This window comes from Meles meles, chromosome 15 (genome assembly GCF_922984935.1).
Source record: "Meles meles chromosome 15, mMelMel3.1 paternal haplotype, whole genome shotgun sequence".
Classification (NCBI taxonomy): domain Eukaryota; kingdom Metazoa; phylum Chordata; class Mammalia; order Carnivora; family Mustelidae; genus Meles; species Meles meles.
In genome coordinates, this window is record NC_060080.1 from 29,478,443 (window position 1) to 29,500,645 (window position 22,203).

The 22,203-nt window shown below is 44.6% G+C and overlaps 1 protein-coding gene across 4 annotated transcripts in view; it reads left to right on the plus strand.

Annotated features, from left to right (window-relative positions):
* CRIM1 (cysteine rich transmembrane BMP regulator 1) overlaps positions 1–22,203 on the plus strand; it is a 192,630-nt gene that overhangs the window by 144,279 nt on the left and 26,148 nt on the right. For 3 of the 4 annotated variants that reach the window (XM_045979815.1, XM_045979814.1, XM_045979817.1), the window contains 5 exons: positions 5,283–5,439; positions 8,497–8,618; positions 9,772–9,981; positions 13,443–13,658; positions 17,329–17,550. In XM_045979815.1, the coding sequence (XP_045835771.1) occupies positions 5,283–5,439; positions 8,497–8,618; positions 9,772–9,981; positions 13,443–13,658; positions 17,329–17,550 (927 nt within the window). The remainder of the gene's footprint in view (positions 1–5,282; positions 5,440–8,496; positions 8,619–9,771; positions 9,982–13,442; positions 13,659–17,328; positions 17,551–22,203) is intronic. The other variant, XM_045979816.1, reaches the window with a different exon arrangement.

Genomic DNA, 22,203 nt, shown 5'->3' on the forward strand with positions numbered 1-22,203 from the left:
CACAAGTAGGCAGAGAGGCAGGCAGAGAGAGAAGGGGAAGCAGGCTCCCTGCTGAGCAGAGAGCCCAATGCGGGGCTCGATTCCAGGACCCTGAGATCATGACCTGAGCCGAAGGCAGAGGCTTTAACCCACCGAGCCACCCAGGTGCTCCTGTCAGTGGTTTTTTTAATATAAATCTTTATTGGCTGTTCATTGTATGCAAATTTTACTTAGTTGGAAGATAGATCTCTGGTCTTTCTTCCTTCCCTCCTCCTTCCTTTCTTCTTCTGCCTCATGTAATAGCGCACCTGCCAAGTTCTTGGTCCTGTACTTGGTGTTCATGCCACAAACGTGAATACAATACAAGATCTCCTCCCGTAACCAATACACTAATGAAATATCACCATTTCAAGTCAAATTCTGTAACTTACAAATCCTGTGAAAAGGAGGCTTTGGTCCTGCAGAAGAATCCAGGCACATGTTCGCACCAGAGGAGGGAAGGAACTGACCCATCTCCCATGGCCTTGCTGGGCGCTCAGCAGACATTGGTTGAGCCAGTGAGCAAGGAGCCATCAGAATTGGGGACGCCATTGGACATCATTCTTATTTAAGATCCCCTTCTGTGTTCTTGCCATTCTGACCGCACATTCATTTTTTCAAACTGAGATTCTTGACCTGGGTTAGTTTTTGCCATCTCACTTGCTGCCACCTAGTACCTAAGGACATAATTAAACACCAAGTGGCATTTGTCGGTTTGTCTGTATCGAAGTCTGGTCATCAAGCAGTCTGTTCTCACTCCCGTGTCGTTAGTGACCTGACACCTCTGGAAGCCACACCTTTAGGAGAGGAGTCAGTAAACCAAACTGCCCAGATTGTTAGTTGTCAGACCCCCGTCCGTGTTCACCCCTCACTCCCCTCCCAGGCTCTGGCAGGAGACTGAGCCGCATCTAGCTGATCCTGACAAGTCGCTTTACTTCTTTGAGCCTCTGTGTACTCCTATGTAAAGGGCAAATAATAATACCTAACTAATGGGTTATTCTGAGGACTGAGTAAACTAATGAATGCAAAGCTAGCTTTATTAGCCAATATATGGTAATTGTTACTCTGTTTACAGAAAATGATCTCTGTTTTACAATCCATCCAACTTCTGAGTCAGCGCAGGCTGGCTGATTCGGAAAGCCCCTGGCTTCCCCACCTTTGGTCCAATACAAACCTGCCTCTGGTTCTTCCTGTCCTCTCAGGACACTCACACAAACAACTTTCCCTTTACCTTTTAATTTTAACTGTCAGATATTCTCATTCTCTTTCACCTAGTTTTAGAAAAAGGAAACTTCCTTGCACTAAAAGATGGCATAAGTATGTTCTCTTTCCCATTGCAGCAGCTTGATAAATACTGAATTTGTCTGAATTTCTCTCCTACGTAACTTTGTTTGCATCCATCCAGCAAAGCCCATTTCACATGCTGTGGCCCTAACCATCCATACCTCAGTTTTCTGTTAGGGATTAGACCTTATTTATATAGACCACAGGCATCAAGATTGCTTAAAGGCAGACCATTGCCCGATAGATAGAAATTTCTCCCCTGTTCATTGCTTTGTTATTCGTTCATCCTTTTTTCATCTAGCATTTGTTGACTGCCTACCATATGCCACGTACTTAGGGATATGAAAAAGATAAGAATGGACTTTATCCTCGACTAATAAGAGGCTGTAATGATATTGCAGTTTAAGCATATTATACACAACCACTTTCAGATCGAAACTCTTAGATTGAAATTAAAACCCAGTGTTAACAACTCCTTCAAAACATAAATGGAAGGTATAGGACAAAACATTCTTTTTTGTGAACATACCGTAGCTTTGCTACTTTAACCTGTAACAAATAACATTCTTATACCACTTCCCAGCAAAGTAATGCATCAAAGGCATACAGAGAATTTAAATTATCCCTGACTCATTTTCCCATATTTAGAATAAAGAAAAGAAATATAGGGGCACCTGGGTGACTCAGTGCATTAAAGACTCTGCCTTCAGTTCAGGGATGCTGGGATCGAGCCCACATCAGGTTCTCTGCTTGGCAGGGAGCCTGCTTCCCTTCCTGTCTCTCTGCCTGCCTCTCTGCCTACTTGTGATCTCTGTCAAATAAATAAATAAAATCTTTAATTAAAAAAAAAATACGGTAGGAGACGTTTAAGTACAAGAGCTACAAAAGTTAAAACTAAAATCGTTTCGGTATACTATTAGTAACCTAATACTTTGTTGACATAAGCTATTAATAACATTACTTTTTAACTGAATAGACACGGTACACTTCAGCTTAGCATATGAACTATATGTAGTAAGTGACATCTGCATGAATTAAATGCCATCCATCTTTTGGCATCTTATTTTCTACAACTTTAAATCAAGTGGATTTGACTGGATTATTTTTAACTTCTCTTCCAGTTTTAACATTTTGTAATTCTATAATAATGCTTTTATTTAGAAGCTGATGCAGGCGTAGCAAATTAATGGTAGCCAGAAGAAGCCTTCCTACTTTTCATGAAAAACTTCTCCTAATCCGGCACCCAGAGAAGGTTGCAACAACAAATACAGGGAGGCAGACTCCAGGCTTCCATTTCATGATGACTCAGAACCAAAGTCATAACTAAAGCCCAGAGTCAAGACTGGGACAAGCATTTGTAGTGTTGCATTTCTTTATTTAATCGTCTCAGCACCTTTGTGGTGTTCCTGACTAACAGGTTAGTCGGAATTGCCAGTGTCCACGAATGTGGACAGAGAAGGGACACAGTCACATTGGGTTCCAAATGCAGTTACATGGTACTCGCTTAGCCTGAAGGACGGGTACAGTTGTGTCCTATTTTGGCCCCGGAGCTCACAGCACTTTTTCTCCAGAGTAAACAGAGTTGACCGCATAGCTGCCGTCAGCCGACTGTGACTTACAGGCTGTGTACTTTGCCGTTACTTATCACTTTCTCTTCGGTGGTAATTCTCCCCAATAGATTAGGAAGCATTTTTAGATCTCAGTAAAGTCATAATGCTAAAAAATTCTGAACGTAAGGCCACCATTATTTCTTTCTTGCTACCTCGAGTGATGTGCTAAAGCTTTTCCGACAAACTTATAAACCCCTACTCACCTATAAATAAAGTATTTCTGCTTGGTTCTGTTCTTTATGTAAAGGTTTACCTCGATGATACATTTATCATTGAAATGATACATTTATCAAGAAAAATCCGTAATTGATACATGGACCTGGGACCGCTTTATCGTCTTTAATATTCTTCCTTTCTGAGCTAGAAGATGGTATTTTGAGATGTGTAGCAAGTGCCAGTATTTTCGAAGATTTTTAAGTACTAGCAGAGTAAGTTTTTCCATTTTGTTATTTTTCTCTTACTACGGCAGCCTTGGTGAGAGTGGAGGAGTAAATAGCAAGAACTTTGATCGATTCATTCATTCAGCAAATGTTTATTGAACGTTCACTCCAAGCTAAACTCTGTGATGGCACATAGGCTGTAGAAAGAAAGAAAATAAGGCCCTACCCCAGAGCCCTCTTCTGATAGGGAATAGAACGGAGACAGGCCCGGTCCACAGTGTGGACTTAAAAATTCATGGAATAGAGAAATAGGCTTACAACTTTGAATTCAGTGTCAGAGGAAAAAAGGTGGCTGTGAATGTCTTCTCCCTCCTTCATCATCCCTTAATGACAGAAAGAAAGGAAAACTGATGACCTTTCAAGTCCTATAATTACAAATTTTTAAATGAGCCATTTAGAATTTTGCTTTTAAGGATGCAAATTAGTAATCAGTTGCTTCGCAGTGTGATACGACCCACAGGGTTATATTAAATATGTGTAATGAAAGGTTTATGATCAGGACAGAGTAGAAAATTACACCATAAATCACATTTTCCTCTCTGAAAGATAGCAGATTAAATGTTCGTGTATTGCCAGCTGAGATTCACAAAAAGATGCTCTCTTAAAATATTTGTGTAAAACCTGAACCCATCTCACCTATTAATTGTAGTTCAGGGTCTAATTTTAGATGATAAATAAGGTTTGCGTGTGGAGGGATACATGCGTTCTCTTTTTCTTGGTAAAGTGCATTATTTACAATATATACGCTTTAAGGGCATCCAAATAAAATACAGATTCGTTATTCCGACAAAAATAGTCTCTGCTTCCCACCTTGCCGGCCCATGCAGAGCAGTAATCAAACATTGCTGCACTCTTGCTGTCGCTATGTCAACCTCTTTACATTTGATTGACTTTCAGACTCTGCATTCAATGCAGACAGCCCTCAGGTTGCTTCGGCACACCGTCCGCATGCTTCTCTAACCTGAACGTTTGTGTTCCCTACGTCACCCTGCAGAGGCCTACCTCACACCTTTGGAAATCTTCTTAGAATACTTTGGTGAAGCTGATCTCTCCAGTACTTCCTTTCGCCGGCCACCGTAGATTCTACAGCCCCCCCCCCCCCCCCGTGTTTAAATTCTAAAATAATGTTCCTGCTCACTAACAGAGGACAGCTACACATCACACCAAACTCTGCTGCGAGAGGAGAGTTTGAACTTTTCAGATAGTGGATTAACTTTAATGTAGACGTTTTGGCACATAACACTTTTTAGTCAATTAGGCTTATCCAAAGACGAGGCTGTTCGTAGAGGGTGGGGGGTGGATATCAAAATGAAACACTGATTGTTTCACTTTATATCATGTTGTTAGACTTGTTTCTCTTTAAAGAAATGCTTTAGGCCGCATACAATGTGCAGTGTCCCAGGATCATATCTAAAACTCCTAAGAGAAAACATTGTGTGAACATTAAAGAATGTGTGTTATCCTAAGTGTTTAGTAGGAGCAAAATATATAATGCCGTTGGGGTGTAAGTGTCTGATTCTCACGTTTTAACAGTAAATGGTGATCAGTAGTTTGAGGAACTCCTAAGAGCAAGTTTCGTGAAAAAACAGCACTCTGTCTCATCCACACCTCCGATTGTCGTTATGAGCCTGCTCTTGAACACTAGCTGGAGATACGCTTCAGAAATCTACTTTTCTGGGCTTTACTTTCTGGATTCTGGACTAGTACCAAGATGTGGAGTTACATTGGGATTACCATGGCACAGCGACTCCATAACTTTTAGCCATTCCTCATGCCATGGTGCAGTCCAGTATACAGTCTAGCATATGATGTAGGATAGTACAGTCCAGGACAGCATTCACGTCTGCGGAAGAGGACCGGAAGACTAGGGTCAGGTCTGGACGTGTCCGCGTGTTCACCAGCACCTCACACCCTCCGCCTCTCTTCACAGGGGAGGAGCTGTGCTCGGGCCTCAAGCGAGGCTGTACCTTGGACTGCCCCTTCGGTTTCCTGACCGATGCCCACAGCTGTGAGGTCTGTCAGTGCCGCGCACGGCCCAAGAAGTGCAGACCCGTAATCTGTGACAAGCATTGTCCGTTTGGATACCTGTAAGTATTTCTTAACCCAGAAGCTCTCTTCTTAATTATCCGTAACGTGAGGAAACGTCCGAACTTATTTTTGTTAATTGTCTCGTGCACGTGTGACGGGATCCGGGATGCGTGGAGTCCAGAATACCTGTGCTCCTTTGTTCAGTGAGTCAGAAAGCAGTAGGGGGAGGGTTTTACTCTGAACTCTTTGATGAAGGTGGGCCAGAGACTCGTTCTGCCACTGTCCTTTGGGCCTCTTCTGTGAGACTTCCTCATGATAAGAGCCTTTGGACAGGGCCTGGGGCAATGGAATTGTCATGAGACCCGAGTATTGCACATGCCGCAACTTTTCATTACTGTCCCACTGACTAGATGGTGGTCATTTATTTACTCATGTGTACTTTTAGACCAGCGGACAGCCACTCAGTGGCCATGCGGAGCGTGCTTATTTGCCACACTTCCCTGTCTTATCTCGGGGCTGATCTATAGTTTATTGTACCTTTTTCTTCATGTAGCAGTGCTTTTATGTACTTCCTTAGAGATAAGAACCATGAGTTACGTTTTCAAAAGTTCTTTGTTGAGCCAAACCCCATGAAAATCTAAATTATTCCAGGGGGGAAAGGCAGTTCACATTTGTTTAGAGTCTGTACTAACATCTATTTCTGCCTTTGTATTAAGATAGTTCCCTAAAAAAATTATCTTTCATAATCTTGCTTATCAATTTTTTTCCTTAAAGATATATTTATTTGAGAGACAGAGAGAGAGGCACACACATGCATGCACAGGCAGGGAGTGGGTCAGAGGGAGAGGGAGAATCCTCAGGCAGACTCCCTGCTGAATGCAGAGCCTGACACGGGGCTTCATCTCACAACCCTGAGATCACAGCCTGAGCCAAAATTGAGAGTCAGCCACTTAACCGATGGAGCCACTGAGGCGCCCATCTGCCTTTCCAATTTTTAATATATTTGTGTAGTGCTAGTAATTATGAAGAATGTAGATTCATCATCTCATCCCTGCCATCTTTAAGTTACCATTTTTATGGTTCCTCTTAGGAATTCCAGTTTAGCGGGGATTGGGGAATCTTAACTCTAATTTTGGGATAAATGGAGAGTGTTCATTGTCCTTAAATGTCCCCAAATTAATAAACTGTCATTGTTCTTAATCCTAAAATATGACTGTGATACCAATAAAAGTATAATTATTTCTTAGCTTCACTTCTAATGTACAATAAAGTATTGTTATCGTAAGAGTAACTATAACCACCTGCTGCAGTATTACGACAGCTCAGAATCAAGGTTCAAATCCAGCCTTCACCTTGGAGAGCAATCCCTTAGAGGACTGTGGCGTCCACGTCATGTTCCTGCCAGTGAGCACATTCAGGGAGGACCAGGTAGACCTCCACAGACAAAAGAGGATTTTATCAGCTAGAATGTGTTTCAAGGACAGCATCTGAAGGAGAAATGTTGGCCAGACACCATATGGGAGTGTTGGGATAAAGGCAGCCTTCTGTGCCCCTTACCCATACCTGCTGAGTGGACTGTTCCTCTGTGTGTGCAGCAAAGGCTTCCAGAAGGGGTGGGCGGACAGGTGGATGGCTATCTCAAGGAATGAACAACAAATCAGGTAAAGCCTTGATAGACCTTAAAAATGACTTACCTGTCATGAGTATGAATAATTCATTTAATTCACTCTTCTCATGTTGACCTAAATATATAGACGTTAGCACTCCGTTCTCATTTCATCTAGCAGATTGTGGTTTAATTGTCACTTGGACAGTGGTATACCAAGGGTTTCCCATAGAGCTGTCTCCTCTCAGAGTCTCTTAATTTATCCAAGATGAAAAAGAACAGGTGTGTGTGTGTGTGTGTGTGTGGTGTTTAGTTGAACACCACTGTTGCCACTTGGGGCTACTTGGGAGGAAATCTGAGGGTAAACAGAGTAACTCCTCCTTGTCTGAGGCCCAGTAAGCCAACTAGGGCAAAACCTGCAGAGGAGATGCGGAACCTAGGAAAGACTCGGTCCAGTGGCTGGTGGACAGGACCCAGAGTAAGCATCTCTGTAACAAACAGTGATGTTCTCCTTTTACAGAAAAGAAGGAATGTTTGTTAAGAATTTTTTTTTCCCAAAAAATCTTCACTTGAACTACTGTGATGTATTTCATGAACACATATTTATCTATTTAACATCCTCTTTCCGATCACAAAATGTAGGCACTGTAGTTTATTAAAGTGCAGCCTTTTCCTTTTATCCCACATGCTTCTTTATACCCTGTGTACAGAGTGCCGTTCAGCTGATACTCCTTCCCAGCTCGTGAGATCATGAGTGGACTTTGATTGCAGGGCTTCTCAGAGCTTTTATTCTTTGTTATTCTTGGTCTGGCATTCCCAGGTCTGTGGAGCCTCAGGTTCTCCTTCCCTCTGCTCTGAGGTCAGGAAAGTGCTCATCGCTACTGGTGGGGCACCTGGGTGGCTCCGTTGGTTAAGTATCTGATTTCAGCTCAGGTCATGATCCCCGGGGTCCTGGGATGGAGCCCCACATCAGCAGGGAATCTGCTTGTCCTTCTGCACCTTCCTATGTTCTGCTCGCTCTCTTCCTTTCTCTCTTTCAAATAAATATTTTAAATCTTTAAAAAAAAAAATTTCTACTAGTGTCTGAAATTTCTCCAAGATTGTGGTCACGTGAGGAAGGCTTACCCGGACAAAAGGAGGACTTTTGCCCCAATGCTGGTTCCAGCATTGACCAACAGTCTATCCTTCGCCATCCCATCCATGGAGTTATGCATTTATCTTTTTTGTATTATGGTACTACTTTTCCTAATTAAAACAACAGTCATATCTTTGGGGCTCCGACAGTCACATCCCAGAATCACATCAGTCCTTGGGCAATTCTAAACCTTGGCCACGGGAGGGTGGTAGTCATGGCCATGGAGAGCTAATTACACATCACTCCACAAGCTTTTGAGAGCGTAAGTCAAGTTATTCTGCTTAATAGTCATATCCCTTCAACGACCCTTGGTCTGAGCGCTTGAGCATCACTTGAGACTTGGATTTTCTGACCGCTGACATTTTGATTACCCAGGAAGAATAAGCATGGCTGTGACATCTGTCGCTGCAAGAAATGCCCGGAGCTCCCATGCAGTAAAACCTGCCCCCTGGGTTTCCAGCAGGACAGTCACGGCTGCCTTCTCTGCAAGTGCAGAGGTAAGTGCGAACCCATGACCCCCCTTCCCTCCTCAGAGCGGCCAGGGCTCAGACACAGAGAACAGAAGACATCATGAATGAAACCGGTTCAGTGACGGTTGTCTGCTCAGACACAGATGTCACTCTCTACGGGTTCATCCCTTTCCTTCCATCTCGTTTGTATAAGAGCTCAGAGCGGAATTTAAAGCAAGCATGTAACAGGCAAGCACATTTGACCGAACGAATGACTTCTTAGTTCTTCGGTTTTACCCATTTTAGGAACATTAACCCAGAGCACCTTTACCTTGACCCTCCACAGACTCTGCTTCTGTCCAGCAACGGCTGGATACCGATGATGCCACAGAGGGCCAGAGCCCTTTCTGGGGCCCATGAAGGCGGGCGTGGCTAAGCAGCCTGCTTATCTATTTTCTGGTAATTCCATTTTCCATGAGAATTTAAACTTTTGAATGAGCACAGGCCAGCCTCTGTCTCCACGTACGCACAAATCCTGGGCATACATTTTGTCTGGGTCTCCCCTGTTCGAGACGTCCTGAGGCCCCGCGAGTGTGCACCCTGACTGCCATTCCTGCTCTTACCGCGGCTCCAGCCTGGCCACCCACCCCAGGGTGCTTTGGTTGTCAGCACGATCCACAGATTCGGGCGTAAAAGATCCTGCAAGTTTGTCACGTGTTTTTTTCAAAGTTGGGCAGTTTTCACCCTTAGCAGTGTTTTTAAGGGGTCAGAGTAAACAAAAATCTAGTCACTGCTTTGATTGCTGCACTGAACAAACATCTGTTAGTTTCAAGAGGCCCGGGATTTTCCCTCTGGGTGACTACTGGAGTGATTATTCTCCATATAGTAAACATCCGTGTACCATTTGCTATGAAATCCGTGCTTGTGTACTGTACAAAGTATGAGGAAGTAGAGGGAAAGGGGTAAAAATCAACTGTAATCCTGTCAGAGATTAGCATATTTGCAGGGTTTTTTCCGATTTTTCTTTTTTCAAAAGTGAGAGCCCGTTAAATTCTTCTCATGAGCCTTTCCCGTGTCATGAACCGTCGTCCTTCATGCCCGTGATTTTCGGTGGCTGGGTCGCATCACCTGTGAGGACACTACAGGCTGTTTCTCCTGTGCAGTAGCTGCTTCTTTACCAGGCTGCCTTCTGTCTGTCCAGAGGTCCCTGCTTCAGCCGGGCCACCTGTCCTGTCAGGCACATGTCTGTCCATGGATGGCCATCATCATAAAAATGAGGAAAGCTGGCATGATGGGTGCCGGGAATGCTACTGTCACAATGGACGGGAAATGTGTGCTCTGATCACCTGCCCGGTGCCTGCCTGTGGCAACCCCACCATTCATCCGGGACAGTGCTGCCCGTCATGTTCAGGTAAAAGCTGGCTGCCATCTTGTGCGCTCCCTAAGCAAATGACTTCTGCCTTGCAGGGCCTCATCACATCTGTGACTCTGGGGGACACGCAGGGGACGACCCTTGGAGCACACTGCAGCTCTCCGTGGCTTTTGTCAGCAACGGCCACAAAGTCAGCCAGGTGCTATCAAAGATTTGCCAAAGACCAGAGAAAATGCTCAAACCCTAAAATGACTCTCCTCGTTTTTTGTTGGTTTACTCAATGATATTGGTCTTTGAACTGTATTTCTGTAAAAGTTTGCAGACTTAATGCCCTTAAACTCCAGCTCTCTGTCTGACAGTATATCAAGGCTGAGTGTTTTAGTTAATTGGAAGGGATTGATGCTAACTTTATTCCCTAAAAGCTTATTACTTATAAAGGAATATTTGAGAGGGAGAGAATTATCAAAGTCTTTGGCTGTTGCCCCTTTTTAAATTAATGGTTGTGGTATTCCTGCCAAATGGAGGTATTTAGAGTGCCCACACGTCCCAAACATTTAAATCCTAATGATGGTAATCAAGAGATGTTGCTAGAAGAACAGATGAGATTATATAACTCATGGGGGTCTGAATTATGGTTGTCAGTAACAGTAATTATTACCATAATACCTCATCTAGTGCCTTTCATCCAGAGAACTCAACATAGTCTTACACTTGTTATTCCTTCCTCTCTGCAAGCTGCTTGAGTTAGGGGAAAATGCGCTCAGGCAGTTTTTCATTTGGAAAAACAGACAGAAATACTAGCTCTCTTACCTAAAGTCAAATAGTATGCCCGAAGGCCAGGGAGAAATGAAGTCTCCTGATTCTTGCATCACATCGTTTAAAGTTGGAATGGATGTGCTATCAGATTTCAGAGCCCTAATTACTTCTCCTCGGATCAGTCCTGCCCCACATCCCCCTGTGGGTGGATCCACCACTGCAGTGGGTTCCATCAGGAACCTGAAACCTGCCCTTCTCCAGTAAGGCAGGCCTGCCGTGAGACAGAAGGTGGCCTTGTCTGCCATGACGAGGGTGAGGAGAGGGACACTTGATGTCCCTGTTAGCTCTGAGTGTCTACACCCCTCAGGAACTAAGGTATCAAAGTGACAGATAGCCCCATACCCCTGTAGAGGACCAGATTATCATGTTTGTTTTGTTTTCCCCATAGTTCAGTCCTTTGTGTCCATATTGAAAGTTTCCTTTTTCACACGTTTTGTTAGTTAAATATGAAAAACCACTAGTGTCCATTGACACAGAAGATAAATGAGCAGTTTAATGAAACAACTCTGTGTTAACTCTTTGGAGAAGGAAAAATCCTTTGTTCCAATGAAGACCCCATGCTTTAATTGTAGGCCTGAGTGTGTGGAGTGTGGATTGCACCTGGGTCTTTGCTAAATTTGTACTGAGTGAAGAGGTCTCAGCCAGAATGGTTCAAATGCAGAGACGTTACTAAGAACAGGTGATGGACTTAAGAACTGGGAGTCAGTGGAACCAAAATGAGTTTTCTCTGTTACAGAGATAAGGAAAATTCTCCTGTAAACACACACAGGATTACTGAAGTATTATTTCGAGTAGTGAATATCTAGATACACATGTATAAACACACACACATATATAGATATATGAAGATATGTTGGTATCCATATATATTCTTACATTCTTCTCCTGAGGGACCCCAGAGCTGTTGCATTCAGGGATTCCTATTTAAATATTTTCTCCCCTTTTCCGTTCAGGGATCAGCTGTTTTCCTTTCTGGGATAGGTGAGCAACTCCCAAACACTCCTGATAGAAGATTTACCAAATGATACTGTTTCTCAAGTGTTTTCTCTCTCTCTCCATGTCTCCTGCTGCTCCTGTGTTTGCCGTGAGGCACGGGGTATGGCAGAGAGGTGAGCGAGAGAAGACTCCCGCAAACACGCATCGCTTTCTCCCGGCCACTTCCCTACATGTCAGCATGTAGAAGGGCGGTAACTGAGGGTGCCTCTCTCAGTCCTTTGTGAAAGGAAAAGGCAGTAGCAGTAAGGGAGACTTTTCTAACATTAGTTCATAGCTGCTTTTTCAAAGTTTTTGTCTTCTCTGTAAACCATGTCGTCCCAGCTCATTTTCATCCCAATTTTCTTCCTCTCGCCTTTGCTCAGAACTGCAGAGTTTGCTTGGGGGGCTTATGCACATCAGCCCTGGCTCATGTCCATTCCCTATAGTGTGTTCACGCGAAGTTCCGGTCTCTACGTGTTCCGCTGAGACAAAGCGGCAGGCACAGTTCCCTTCTGAGCTGGAAATCAGCCCATGCCACTGCATGTCATCGGAGTGCTTGACTCTCGTGCTGACCACCACTTGCAGTGTCACCGCAGGGGAGCTTCTCAGAGATTCCAGTTCTGAGCATCCCTGCGCAGACAGGGTAGCTGTCCTGCAGCCCAGTTTCCACTGAGCCCCAAGCATGAGCTGGCCACCGTGTCTCAGACTGCTCCCTGGCAGGGTTCACCACTGTCAACGCTCTCTTGACATGCTTGTTGTATTCGGATTACCTGAATATGCTTAAGGTCCTCATACTGCTTGTTTCCCCGGCACAGCCTCAGGGCAACTCCCAGCACCTCTGCAGACATGTAAACATTCAGCTCCCTCTCTATTATTATCATCTCACCAAGACACCAAAATCGCCTCTCTTCAGAGGAAAGAAATCATAGTTATCATGGGTCTCTGGGCCTTGACTGCTCCTGATGATGACATCGCCCAGATGTTTAGTCTCAGGTGAGGGTTTCCAGACTGTTGATTCGGAAAGAGCATTCCTGCTCAGTTTGCTGGTGGCTGGTCTCAGTTGGGGTGCGGCCCACTCAACAGCAGGTTGTATTTCCAAGTATCACCGTCCTCAGGATCTCAGAGCTAAAGAAGAGGATGGGGCACAAATCAGTTGGAAGTCGTGTTTAATCTAGAGGCATAGCCATGATCCGAAAGAACAGTCTTGGGTTCAGATTCCTTGTCTGGCCTTAATACTGAGACCTCTGTTGTTCATATGTAAAACAGGAGCCCAGCACTACCTCACAAGGTCAGTGTAAGGAATAAATAAATAGAGCACTTAGCATGGAAATTGGACCACAGTAAGCATTCAGGAAGTGAGAGATTGCTATTCTAGACCCTTCCACACAGTCAGAGCTGCCCTAAGAGGCCCTGTTCTCTTCTCGACAGGAAGTGTCCTCTCCAGGTAATTGAATTCCCTTATCGAATTCTGTCATTGTTGTTGACAGACTGGAACCACTTGAACCCCCTTCTCGAAACCAGCTCTTCTGCCGTCGCCTTCTGTTCTGTGCGCAGACGGTGTCCTCACTGTTGTCTTGATAAGAGCAGAGGGAGCCCCTCTATGGCCACTTCTTCTCTGTCCCTTCGAGCAGACAACACCGGGTTCTTCGAGCGTTGGTGAGACTGCAATTGAATAATTTCCTGTGTTTTCGTTTTCTGTCATTTCCCAGATGACTTTGTGGTGCAAAAGCCAGAGCTCAGCACCCCCTCCATTTGCCACGCCCCTGGAGGAGAGTACTTTGTGGAAGGAGAAACGTGGAACATCGACTCGTGTACACAGTGCACCTGCCACAGTGGGAGGGTGCTGTGCGAGACAGAGGTGTGCCCGCCGCTGCTCTGCCAGAACCCCGCACGCACCCAGGACTCCTGCTGCCCCCAGTGTACAGGTGACTGCACCGCGCCCTGTGATGCCCTGGGGTGGGGGAGGCTGCCGCGCTGGCGCTGTCATTGGGCGGGACTCACGCACCATGTGGAGCCGCACCGGGCAGCATGCCAACCCCAGTGGCGGGTAACCCCGGGCAGGAACCTCTGGCAGCCTACTTCCCAAATTAGTTCCCTCCCAACAGCCACAGATTTGTGTAATGAAGGTGCCTTGCAACTGCCGTGCCTTTGGGGAAAAGGAAGATGGTTTCTTTTTCTGCCATTCCTTTTTCTTAACTTTGCATCTCAAGGGACAGTCCTGCTGCACCAAATTATTCCCTATGATTTTGCAAAGGTGAAAAGTTGTCTTTGTCTTTCTCAGATGTGAAGAGCAGTTATTCATAAGTCATGTCAATAAAATTCTTTGCATGTTTAAGGGTGGCGAAGATACTTTTGAGAATGTTAAACAGGAAATTGCTAAAATACGCTCATGTTCACCCCCTCAGAGCCGGGTGATTGATAAATTAAGATCAAAAGTATTAATTTGACTGGTACTGCACGTGCACCTAGAGTATTGTTTTCTTTTACTACTCAAGTAATCTGGCCCTGGCTGGTAAATTTATGGTCATGAGACAGATATAACAAAATTGTGTCGGGATTTTAAGCCTAAGTTCCTGGTTTGTAACTAAAGTGGCACTTGTAATTAGTACTGGAATATAGTCCTTTTTTTCTAGAAGGTACTTTGTATATGTAAAATCACTGAATTGACAACACAACTAGTTTTATTCTGTTGTTGCTTAATCTTTGGTCTTTTTAATTTAAATCAGTAACCATTTACCTTCTCAATGTCTATCTTTAGAGTACTTCTGCTCCTGCTCCGTAAAACATAAACCTTTGTGTTTCATCACTTGATTTTTTATCACTCTTCTGTTCATATGCAAACCCTTGTAATGTTTTTCTGTTCTCTTCCTAAGGGAGGCTGACACCGCTGAGCACTAGCATTGACTTTAATAACTTAATGCCGGGATGGCTCGTCTGTTCTTTATGTATAACTCCAGAGATACATCAGTGCCAGCCTTCATCTTAAACATTAGGACTTACTGCTTTATACGTCAGTATTCCAGAGGTTACGCTTACATCTGTGAATAAGCGTTCTTGGAATGCTCTTATTTTAAAATAAGTCATCTGTCCCATAATTGATCTTTCTGAACTTTCCATTCATAGTTGTGTTGCAGCAATTTTAAAAAGTCCTAAAATGAAAATACCATTTTCTTCACAGTAAGTTTCAACAGTAGCATTGATAAATGGTGTATTTCACATCTAGAAAAAGGCCATCTCTAATCTTAGAATGCTTGTATCCTAAAGTAGTCCAGAAACGAGATACATGTGCAGTTAGAAAGTTGTGTCCCTTGTGGTGATTGTCTTCCCTCGGGTGCCATGTTATCATTCCCTCTGGCCTTCCATTCCCGTCTCCTCTGACCTGGTTTACAGCAAGGTCTGGACATGGAAATGGGTTCACGAAGAAAGATGGAGCATCCCTGAGGGCGGTGTACTTCACCAGAGTAGGAACAGGAAGAGAAGAGAATAATGCATCTTTCTTTTTAAAGATTTATTAAATCTCCTTCATTCTTTATGGTTTAGAGTTGGAAAGAAGCATAGCATAGGAGAGGGAGGTAGAATAGAAATAAAAAGAAAGAACGCGCACCCGTGAAAGAACGGATAAAAACAAATCGAGCGTTAGTAGTCGGAATCAGAAATACAAAGAAGGGGTCCCTGGGGCGGGAAAACAGTAGGAGGAGAGGCCTAAAGTAGGCAGATACCGTGGGCAAGATTCCCAGATGACCTTTTCAGCCAGGACTGGGTTAGGCGTCTCCTGCACCTCCGCTTCGGCTCCCGCTGCAGCACTGATCACGCATCCTGTGTCCCCTGGGGCCGTCTCCGGGTTTTACCGGGAAGCCTTACCAGACTCTAGCGTATTCATTTCACCTGTTGTCCATAGCTCCATCACTGCTGTCCCTGCTTCCTCTTCTAAATGTTTAGACATGAGGAGGGTGGACACTGCTTATAAGGGCAAAGATAGCCCGGAGGAACCTAGTGGCAAAATTATCCCTGGACCTGGGTGACCCTAAAAAGGTCACAGTGAAAGTAATCCCCTCCCACCACCATCTTTAACCCATATAGATGTCATCTGTGGACCTGTCCCGAAAATTAGACCCAGAGCACACTGGGAGCAGTGGGACCAGTGTCTGTTTTCCCCTTAGGACTGACTTTGGGACTGGCAGTACGAGACAGGGTTCTGTGATTTTGAGAAGAGGGCATGGGCCCGTCCATTTTGCCAAATGCCCTCTGTTTCTCAGAGAGAGCCCAGAACAAAGCAGTTCCCTTACTTCGCAGAGAGGCTCTTTTCAAGTCCAGTTGCGTGGCTGTCGGATGTATTCATGAGCTGGATAGAAGGGGACTGTGACTGTTAAAGCTTCCACATCATGGGGATAACCACCTGTCTATCCTATGTGGCTGAAAATGGCGGACTTCAGGAAACGGGTTCTAAGAGGGGCACATGATCATTCATTTGACCATGTGGCCCTTGAGAAAATGCAGAGGTTTGCTCTGGGGGACATCATGGCTGCTTGTAAGCTCTGGGGTGGTGAAGGTGGTTTACAGCGCATTCTCTTAGCAGCACGGTGACATTTCTAACCTAGGAACCTCACTATCATGTTTTTCTTTGTTATATTCGAGTCAGGTTTCTGCTCGAAGGTATACCTTTTTATGTAATTTCATTGAATGCCAAGACCCAAAGAGATCTCTGGGTTTCCCAGTAATACTCCTTTCTGTTTCAAGTTGTAACTATATCTGGGAGCCCTCTGGTCAAAGTCTTTAAACAGCAAAGACAAATGATTTGCAGATGATTTCTCTGTGGGTACATCCTTATGAGTAGACGTCCCGTTGTCTATCAGCCATTAACACCAATGCCAGAAGATCAGGGTGGGAGAAGTAGGTGCAACGAAAGTCTGTTTGGGTATCGATAGGTTAGGACTGCACATGGGTACAAGTCAGAGAAAATCCAGCGACAGTTTTTAAACAAACAGAAGTTTCTTTTCCATAAGTTAGAAGAAGTTTGGAGGCAGGTGTTTGTCAGCATTGATTCTGTGTCAGAGATATCAAGGTCCTTCCCCTACACGTATGATAAGGATATTACAGCTACCGGCAGCACGCTTGGATTCAAGGCAGGAAGAGTGGGCGGAACACTATTAAGAGAGTAGAAGCTTTCCCAGAAACCCCCTCATTTAGCCACAAACAGGTGACATAGCCACCCGGAAAAGCAAGGAGGAGGAGTGTCTTGTCCGACTTACACCCATCGTAATCTGAATCCTCAACCACCCACCTGCCGACCCCTCCCTCCAAGAAAACCAGGATTTCGTTAAGCTACAGAGCAAGACTAGAGTGAATGTTGTTACAAACTACCTAACAGAATCTCTGTAACAGGTCTTTTGTGGTCTTTATTGTTTGGCTTTTAAAATGTAAGACCCTGCACCGTCAGACTTGCTGTTGGTTTCTGAGTTGTTTTCGCAAGAGGCCACAGAGCCCCACGTGACTGAGTGCGCGCTCCGTAAGATGGAATGAAACACACTGTGTTGTACACAGTTGGTGGCCGGTCGTGTCTTCTTTTCCCTACTGACCTTATGTTCATTTTTCCAGAGGAACCTCCTCAGCCTTCCTCATCCCATAACGAGAGCGTGCCTAGTTACTGCAAAAACGATGAAGGGGATATCTTCCTGGCGGCCGAGTCCTGGAAGCCCGACGTTTGTACCAGCTGTGTGTGCATGGATAGCGTCATCAGCTGCTACTCCGAGTCTTGCCCGTCGGTATCCTGCGAAAGACCTGTCTTGAGAAAAGGCCAGTGTTGTCCCTACTGCATAGGTAAGACCAAGGGAAAAAACCTTTCGTTTCTACCAGTGGCCATTAAATCAACGTTGGCAGCCATTTGACTAGATCAGTTCATGTTTGTGACATGTTACACGGACCCAAAGGAGTGCGTGAGGAGGAGAGTGATGAGAAACATATGCTCGCGAGACACAGCCTGTGAGGAATGAGAGGCTCTCTCCGAATGCCGTGATGTTCTCGCGCCGTCCTCCCCTGTTGGGCTCCTTTGCTCTTCGGGATTTTCAGGATGCAACTCTCTTTCTCCACCCTGTTCTTTACAGTGGTCCTTTTGTCCATGCACAGACACGTGCGAAGTGCCCTGAGCACAGGAAGCTTGCTGCTGCCCTGAGATCCGCTACCTCTGAAACACGGATTTCATGGCCCGGTTACTCCTCGTGTCTGCTGCCACCTCCCCGATCCCTTTCAACCATGCATTTAGTTGTCCATGTCGAGGGCCTAGGGACCCAGCATGAGGCCTGAGAAACCGACAGAGTCCTCTCCTTCTTGTGACCCGTGGGGTATAGCCTGTCAACAGAACACATCCATACGTTTGCCCCTGACGTCTGTACTGAAGCTGGTCGTAGGGACATAAGCCAGATGCCGCTCTGGAGTCCAGAAGGCAGGGCTCAGACAGCTGGCAACTCTCACAAAGGCAAAGTTGCTGCTCCCAAGGCTCTTACTCTCTTTTATTGCTTTCGTTTTGAGTGAAGCTCATGAAGTCAAGAGAAAGAGAATGATGCATCTCAGTCCAGTAGTGAACCTGTAAGCGGAGTAAGCAGGAGAAGGTTAGGCAAGCTACACTAACTGCAGGTGCTGTGCATTCACTGCTGGAGATTGTTGCCTGCTTTCTAGGTACAAGTCATTACACATATTTGGGGTGATAACTTGAGGAAAAGGAGAAATCTGGCCACGGTGCTTTGTAGCAGTTCCTATAGAATAACTAATGAATGGTGCTCAGGTGTATGTTGGCCATAACTCGAGCTTATCCAGACAGCTCCTTCTCCTTGACTGTCGGATCTCTGACTGCTAGACGGGGGACCACTTTGGAGTCTCGTTCTGCACGTCGGTATGTGGAGAGATGGAAAGAGATTCTAAAAACACAATTTCTGCTCTCAGGAATTTTACAGAGCTAGATTTTTCTCCATGTAACGGCCAGAGAGTTTAAATGTGTATTTGAAAGCTGAATTCTCTTCTTTTAATAGAGTGACTGTCTAGGTAATCCATTCTTCCAACCATGATGCTTTTGAGAGAGGAGTGGAAGCTGTTAATCAGGATGAGACAATAGCTCTAGACCAGGAGTGTCCCAAGCAAATCGGGACATACGGCTGCCCTACCTTTTAGTGACCAGACAATGTTGGGTTCTGCTATAATACCCGTAAGCTTCATAACTCATAAGTGAGGCCAAAAAAATGTATCAAGGCATACATCCAGCTGAGTGCTACGTAGCTTTGCAAAGAACCGGCCAGTATTTATACAAAAAATGTCACTGCCTTTGTTGAGATCTAAATAAAAGGTGTAAAGTGGCCACTATTTCAGGCCAGGGGATTGGTGGAGAGGAGAGTTGTACAACCAGGATGACCATATTCAAACATTAGAACTTCGGTGCAGTTTATGAATCAATCAGGGGTGCTTAGATGATACTTAGAAACCGGGGCCCAGCAGGCTGCGAATGCCACATTACCTTCAGAGGAAAAATCTGGCAGTGACTCTCCCTCGTGTTGAAAATTTGCAGATTATTTTGTTTAGATAAACAAGTTCTTATGTTTTGCTACTTAATTGGTAAATTTGTACTCAGTAAATTATTCAGCTAATGAGTTTGTTTCCATGATAAATAGGAAATCACTTCTTTCTCAAAACCAATTTAACACACTTAAATTCATGAAAAGGAACCTTCAAGTCAGTATTCTGTGTCTTTCTTGTATTTTGTTGTTTGGGGGTTTTCTGCTGGGTTTTTTTTTTTTTTTCCCTTGGCCTTCCTATTTCCTTTTCCATTTCCTTCATGATTTAGACTGTACGTCCTTTAGTGTGGAGAGAGAAATACCAATTTGGTCCAAATTTTTTACTTTGACTTTAAGTTAGTTTGCAAGCATTTTCAGTAAATTTTGGTTTGTAAAGCTCATACTAGTACAGTGGAAATTGTTTCTGTTGTACTCCCCCCCCCCCCACCACCAAATACACACAAAGATGTAGGTATAATTGTACCATATGAATTAAGGCTTATGTTCAGGGTAACATTGGGGAGACTTAACATCTGATGACTGATACTGTATGCTGTTACTCCTTCATCTTTTTTTTTTTTTTTTAAAGATTTATTTATTTGACAGATAGAGATTACAAGTAGGCAAGTAGGCAGAAAGGCAGGCAGAGAGAGAGAGAGGAGGAAGCAGCCTCCCAGCCAAGCAGAGAGCCCGATGCGGGGCTCGATCCCAGGACCCTGGGATCATGACCTGAGCCGAAGGCAGAGGCCTTAACCCACTGAGCTACCCAGGCGCCCCTACTCCTTCATCTTAACGTTTATTCCATGTTTTGTTTTTGAGTCACTGAGCCCTTTCACTATGCATCATATGTATTTTGCAAGTGGCCTTGTTAGACTGGCCTTCATCCTTCCTCCCCCTCATGTCCAAGCACACGAAGTCACGTTCAGTCCATGACTGTGACATGAAGATTCCCATTCTGGCTCTCCAGGTAGCTCCCTTGGCCTCTTCCGGCTCGTTCTGTTATCAGCTTCCCGTCAGCCTGGGGCTGTAAGGGCTCCAAGCCTGGGCCCTGCCAGCACATGCTGCAGGCGGTGACTGACTGTGTCTCAGCTGCCAAGCCTCAGTCACCATCCACAGATCACCTAGCGAAGAGACAGGCCATCATTTTGCCTGTCCTAAAGCACCCGATTATTTCTCCTAGGCTCAGAGGACCAGTGCTTGCATTGTGTCCTGTTTGAGGCTCCCTCAGTTTGAAACCAGCTCCTTCTTAACCTAGACAGTCTATTCCCGGGAGCTTCCATGCCTCACCCCAGCCTGCAGAACTGACCTCACTGTGGCTGCAGGTCCCTCGGTGGATGTTCTCCCTAATTAGGTCTCTCGAAGACAGATTTCTGAAAACCTCAAACCAGTCTTTAATCTGACTTCTTTTTTAGTGATAAAACCCCTAAACAAAAGCATGCTTCTCTCACCTTGTGAAGTATCCTTTTTTCTTACCATAAGAGAATTGAAAAGTGGTGATCCTACAAAAAGTAGTATAATTACAAATATTTGTGTTCCTTTCAGCTAAATTATCAAGTCACTAATGTGCAATGATAATGCTTTTCTTTTGATGTGTGAAGACCTCATATTATGTGTGCTAGTTTAATAGAATGTGTAATACAGACATAATTAATAAGATTGATGATTAATTTTGAAAAGTGAACAGCTTTGTCTCATTACTTATAATACCCCTCATTTGGGAATTCATCCTTGTACCAGAAAGAAACTAAGTAGTAATTACCCAATCATTTTAATGGAACACTTTCCGATTCCCTAATTTTTTACATTCCAGTTTTCTATGCAAATACAAATTTAGATTTTATTTTCGTAGGCTTTTTTTTTTTTAAAGATTTTATTTATTTAACAGAGAGAGAGATCACAAGTAGGCAGAGAGGCAGGCAAAGAGAGAGGAGGAAGCAGGCTCCCTGCCGGGCAGGGAGCCGAATGCGGGGCTCGATCCCAGGACCCTGAGATCATGACCTGAGCCTAAGGCAGTGGCTTAATCCACTGAGCCACCCAGGCGCCCCCGTAGGCTTTTTTTTTACTGTAATGATGGCTTAAAGAATGGGGACCAAGAATTAAAGGATGACTTGAACGCATAAATCAGGTGAAGGTAAAAGGTCTGGTGGGAATTCTAATGTGTGATGGCAGATTGGATATTTGGTTCCATGTAAATAAACAGCGATGCCTTCAGTGTGACACACTTCACCATGCAAGGTAGCGTCATGGCCTTATCACTACATCCTACATGCCTTCCTGGGACCTTTCTAGAGCAAAAATGATTTCAGTGAGGTCTTTATTCCTTGACTCCTAGATGACAGTAAACAATTCAGCCAGCAGTCCTTACCTAGTAAGAGCCTGTGGGGATGCTGGCCCTGACCATGGCACCCTCGCTCTGATGACTGTGTTAGTGATGCTTCTGCCGAGGACCAGATTCTAGCAGCTTCTCTGAGGAGCACAACCATCAGCATCCCAGTGGGTCTTCACTGTGTCCAGGGGCTTATTCATTCCTGGACAAATATTATAAAGAAAAAGAGCATTACGCTGATCATAAAGATCTTTCTTAACTTAGCTTACTGTGTGCTCAAGCCCATATTGCTGCTGCGTCATACCTGCTGTTGACTTTGGAAATGAAGATGCTCCAGTGTGCCTGTTGATTGAGCCCGTCTAATTGAGCAGGACTGTTTCTGAGTAAGCGGCTCCTGTGTCGGCCAAGTCTGAATACTCAGTGCACAGAATATTGTTTTGAAACTTGGGATTTGGCAAGTGTTTATTTATTTGTAACCGTGTGTTATTTTAGAAAATATTTGAGGTCAGATATTTAAAGTCCTATTTGTTGGCTGGAAATTTCTGAGTCAGTTCATCTTTCTGACTTCAGAAACTTTTGCCAAGGGTCAGTTCTTTTGGGATGCTA